At 42.4% G+C, this 5,422-nt stretch overlaps 1 protein-coding gene across 1 annotated transcript; it reads right to left on the reverse strand.

The window, feature by feature from the left end:
- Positions 1-302: 302 nt before the first annotated feature.
- Positions 303-803, reverse strand: LOC122011335 (calphotin-like). Its single transcript, XM_042567720.1, has one exon. It carries the CDS (start codon positions 801-803, stop codon positions 303-305), a length of 501 nt encoding a protein of 166 aa, XP_042423654.1.
- Between the last annotated feature and the right edge of the window lie 4,619 nt (positions 804-5,422).

Genomic DNA, 5,422 nt, shown 5'->3' on the forward strand with positions numbered 1-5,422 from the left:
ATATGGGAACTGTCCTCAACAACCAGTTCCGGACAAAATCTAGCCAATCGGTTGAACTCAGCATTATACTCTGTCATCGAGCGATTGTTCTGCCGCAGACTCAGAAAATCTTGCCGACGAGTCATCTGATAGGCCCCTAAAAAGTAGCGGCTCTCAAAAGCCTCTTTGAATCTGGCCCAAGTGATGTTCGGCTCGCCAATGATGGAACGCTGAGTATCCCACCAGGTGTCGGCCTCATCCTGTAGATGGAAAGAAGCTACCTCTGCTTTCTCCCACTTGGATCAAGCCATGTAGAAGAAGGTTCACTCCATCGTCTCAATCCAGGACTGAGCCACACTCGGATCAGTCTCTCTGCGGAACAGTGTGAATCGACTTTTCATTGACTCTGCCAATGCTGGAATCTGAGCTCGTGTTGCGACCATATCCGTGAGATGGGTAGCGACAACTTCAGGAACTGATGGAACCACTAGAGCTGGTGCTACAGGTAGTACCGCTGGATAGACCGGGGGAGGTAGTCCCGGTGCTGCTTCATAAGTTGAAGCAGGTGTCGCTGGTGGCACTGCAGGGTCGATATAAGTGGCCGTGACTGGAGGTACGGTAGGTGGTGGAACTAGAAATGGAGCAACTGCTGCTGGTGTGGGTGCTTGGTGTGCAGTAGGCACCGGTGGCGAGGGTGCCTGATACGCAGTGGCCTCGACCGGAGTAGGAGCCGGGTGTGCCGGTGGTACCACTGCTGGTACCGTAACTACTATAGGGGTGGGTACAGCGGGTGCAGCCGAGGTAGGTACCTCCAAAAGAGCCATCGGGGTCTGGGAGCCCGACGGACCCGCAGTATCATGAGTCTATCCCTGACCGACAAGCTCAACCCCAGTAGGCATCTCTGGCGACTCTGCGGCCAGGGACTCCAACATCCTCTTACGTGGCCGTCCTGCACCACGTCTCGGCGTGAGAGCACGTGCACCTCGCCTCATATCTATTGAATTATAACCCACAAATATTACTACAAGTATCACACTATAAAATTAAACATCATACCTATTTGTCATCTGGAGATGTTCTGTCACTGTCCAGCCCCCCTTTATCATTTCGAAACTCAGAAAACGAGGAAACCCATACAAATCCAAAACAGAATTCTGAAACATAACCATAACGGAAATCCATACAAATATGAAAATACCCAGTTTGACTCGCAAACCTGGCTCTGATACTAAATAAATTGTCACGCCCCAGGTAGTCCCTGTCAGAAGAAATTTCAGCAGTATCTCCCCTGTACAGGTGACAATTTGAAGCATTTCTACATTGACCTCAGGGCTCACACACATTAGCCAACACGGCTGGTACATATATATCAAAAAAACATAACAAACCATGCAGATATAATAAACAACCTCCGGCTGCCCACATAATATGAAAAGAAATAACAACCAAACCTACCTCTTCTATCGTTCGGCAGGCACATAGCAGCAACACACCAAATACATATCCATCAAGCAACCAAAAACCAAACAGTACAATGCTTAAAGATAAAACACTCTAAAATCTAAAGTACAAACCAATACAAGTCTAGTTCTTAGTTTCAAAGAAATCAAATAGAAAACCAAAAGACTAAATCAAACGTTCTTGTGATGAGGGGACAAGCAATTGGAACCTCCCGACAGCATCATCCTGAAATAAAAAAAATATAAAACCACGGGGTGAGTCCAACACTCAGCGGATACCTAGTTGATATGCATAGCCAGCAGTAATAAATATGCGTACAGTCTCCTGGATATAAAATGCAAAGCTGTAATGTAAGTAGTAACTGTACTAACCAGAATCTGGGTATAAGGATATCCAGGTCGTCAGACCCAGAGTATTATAAACCTATATGCATGTCAAACAATGCATACATCCAATATGCAGCATATAAAGTGCAGCAGAAACAAACAAATGCATCCATCCAATAAGCAGCATATGAAGTGCAGCAATCACAAGCCATAAAAGCAAATAATGCATATGATGCCAATAACATGTCCTGGTCACCCCTACTACCAGTCAGCTGTCTCACACATGATGTTGAGACCGAGTGGGTAGGGCTGTGATAACCGTACACTTTGTCATAACTGCTCCTAAGCGACCGAGTGGACGGGATGTTGTCGGAGTACACCTATCCTCCTACCCCAAATCATAAGTGGGGGTGCACAATGCTCTCATATCCCTGAGCAAGTCTAAAGGAGGGATCCCTGCCGGCTACCACGCTACGTCACACTACCCATGAGCGGACCAACAGAGCCAAACAGAGCAACCTGTTGCACACACCCTGCCTGAATAAAAGTCACTAACCCATGAGTGGTTGTTGTGCAGACCTATGTAACTGACGATGCACTCAACAATAATGGAGCCGACTATCGTAGAACATGCAATCATGCGAGATGGTGAATAACACTAAGCATAGAAATATCCTGATCCTATCTATCTCCATAAAAACAAACCTGTACCAAATACGTGGATCAAATAATATGATCTAGGTACACAGGTCAGGTATAGTATCTAACCAGTCTGATATATCATAAAGCATGGCATGTCACTACCTCCATAACATAAATAACAAACAAGGCATGAATGCTAAACAAGTAAAACAAAACATGCTCGGAAACAAATAGTTACATGTCGATGCAGATATAAATATATTTAGTACTACTTGTTAAAATCTACCAAACATATCAACACGAAATATCAAAATAGATAGGTCAAGGTACCCGCCTCCAAAGAAAGGTCCAACCCGGTCCAAATCCGACGTCGAGATACTCGTCTCGTGTCAAAGTCCTATGTCAACAATAGATACATTTTTATTTAGCCACAACCCAATGAATAGCTAAATAAAATTAGGGTAAAACCCTAATCATATGACATTAACCCTACCTAATTCAACATGTAAACCTAATCATCTAACAAAATCCAATACACATGATCTACAACTAAGGAAATGCTAAATTCATAGACCACATCAATTACAAAATATATCAAGATCCCTACATCATACCTCAAATTTAGACCCCCCCTTCCTCCTGTTTTTTTCCACACAAAAGGAATGCTGCTATGGAAATGAGGTTGCTTCCGGTTGCTGGAAAGAGTGGTTGTCGGACCCAAGAACAACCCACAGCAAAACCTCCCTCTAAATTCCTCATCCCAGACCAGATCAATAAAGATCATGAGTGAAGATCAAGAAATCAACACCCAAATAGAGAATTAAACCCAACTACAACTAGGTATGGCACTTACCTCCGAAATTCGGATAGGGCACAAGCGGTTCGGTTGAGATAAACTCCCTTATGGTGTCGGCGTCGGGGAGTAGAGAAGAAAGGTGGAGGCTCAGCACAAAACCTCTCCTTGGCCGAAGATAACTCCGAGGGAGGAAGAAGCTTGGCCGGTGGTGGAAGAGAGAAAAGGAGACGATAGTAGGACTTTGGGAGAGCGGCTTCGGCTGAGGCTCGGGAGAGAAGAAGAGGAGAGGAAGAGGAAGGAGAACTCGAAACCTCCTTTGGCCTGCAGTTTTGTACACGAGGAGAGGAGAGGAAGAAACGGACGGCGGCGACGGGTTTGGGAAGAGGCAGAAATGGCGACGGGTTGAGTGAGGCGCGGCGCGGGTCGGGGGAAAGAAACGGGGAAGGAAGAAAGGAAAAGAGAAAAAGAAAAAGAATATATAAAAAAATTCAACTTTTCCTCATTTAAATGGGGTAGCCTAAACAGGCTTTCCTGGGACCAGTTTTTATCCCCGTAACCCTAGCCATACGGGCTCCGAAAAATTTTCTAAAAATTTCAGAAATTTCCCTTATGATTATTCGCCATTTTCGGTATTTTACATTTGTTGATACGACTCCAGAAGTCACGAGACCATGCCCTTGTTGCAAATGCATAAACTCATTGAGTCATGATCATGAGACAGTACACGAACATCTGATGATAAATGGTATATTACAAGATTATCGCATCTGGAATTTTCATGGAGAAAAACTAATTGTATAAGATCATGATAACAAAGAACTTCATGATTTGGTGCAACAAGTTTATGAAGTAACTAGCCATGAACCCATGGTGCAAGAAATGTTGCATGATGTATTTGGAATGCATGAAGGATCTACAAGTAATGAAAATTACATTGGAGCATCAACGAGTCATACACCGATGGAGTCTAATGTGAAAGATTTCTATCGGCTAATAGAGGAAAGGAAACAATAGCTATATACCGGATGGACAGAGTTTTTTAAATTGTTGTTCCTTGTTGAGTTATTTCAATTCAAAGTGAATGAAAAATGGAGTGATAAGTCATTTACAGCATTGTTGGACTTCCTTCATCGAGTACTTCCATCTGAAGCTCAAGTGGCTAAGTCATTTTATGAAGCATAGAAATTAATTTCTAGTTTAGGACTTTATTATGAAAAAATACACACTTGTCCAAATGATTGCATAATTTATTTGGGGGGGGGGGGGGGGGGGAGTGAGAATGAATAGGTTTGCAAAGTGTGTAACCTTCCAAGATGGAAACATTTACAAAAATCATCAAGGAGATCATATAAAGGTGGGAAAAAACATCTCAAGGTTAAAATTCTAGCCAAAGTCTTTTGGTATCTCGGTTAAAACCAAGATTGCAATGGTTATTCTTGTCATCCAAGACATTTGAAAATATGCAGTGACATTTCAAAAAACGTGTTCCGGATGGAAATCAAAGGCATCCAGCTGATTCTCGAGCATGGAAGGAATTTGATGATCATCATTACTAATTTGCATATGATCCTAGAAACCTACGCTTGGGACTCGCTGCTGATGGGTTTAATCCATTTAAAAATCAAAGAACTTAATATAGTACTTGACCTATTGTCCTGATGTCTTACAATTCGTCACCTTGGGAATGCATGAAGCCTTATTCTATTATTTTATCCTCCCTTATTCCAGGTCCAAAAGCACCTGGAAATTATATCGATATATATTTATGCCCCCTATTGACTTAATTGAAAGATTTATGGGAAAATGGGTTTGCCACATTTGATGCTTGTGACAAAAAAATGTTTCAACTGCGGGTTGCATTACTTTGGACAGTCAGTGATTTTCCTAGTTTAGGTTGTTTGTCTGGATGAAATACATATGACAAGAATGCATGTCCAACTTGTGCTGATAATACATATGCAGTGTACCTAAAACATGGCAAAAAGTGATCATTCAGTGGGCATCGTCATTTTCTACAACCAGATTCAGAACTGCGAACAATGTCAAGTTATGGCAAACCAGAGCAACATGAGTTAGATTTGGTGCCATTGTCTAGATCTGACGTTATACGAATGACCTTAAATAAGAATGTGATTTTTGGTAAGAGTAATGCATCAAAACCAAATCTGAGAATAAAAACAGGATCAATTGAACAAATGTGAAGAAAACAAAGAATATT

The sequence above is a fragment of the Zingiber officinale genome, chromosome 8A (genome assembly GCF_018446385.1).
Source record: "Zingiber officinale cultivar Zhangliang chromosome 8A, Zo_v1.1, whole genome shotgun sequence".
In the NCBI taxonomy this organism is placed as follows: Eukaryota; Viridiplantae; Streptophyta; class Magnoliopsida; order Zingiberales; family Zingiberaceae; genus Zingiber; species Zingiber officinale.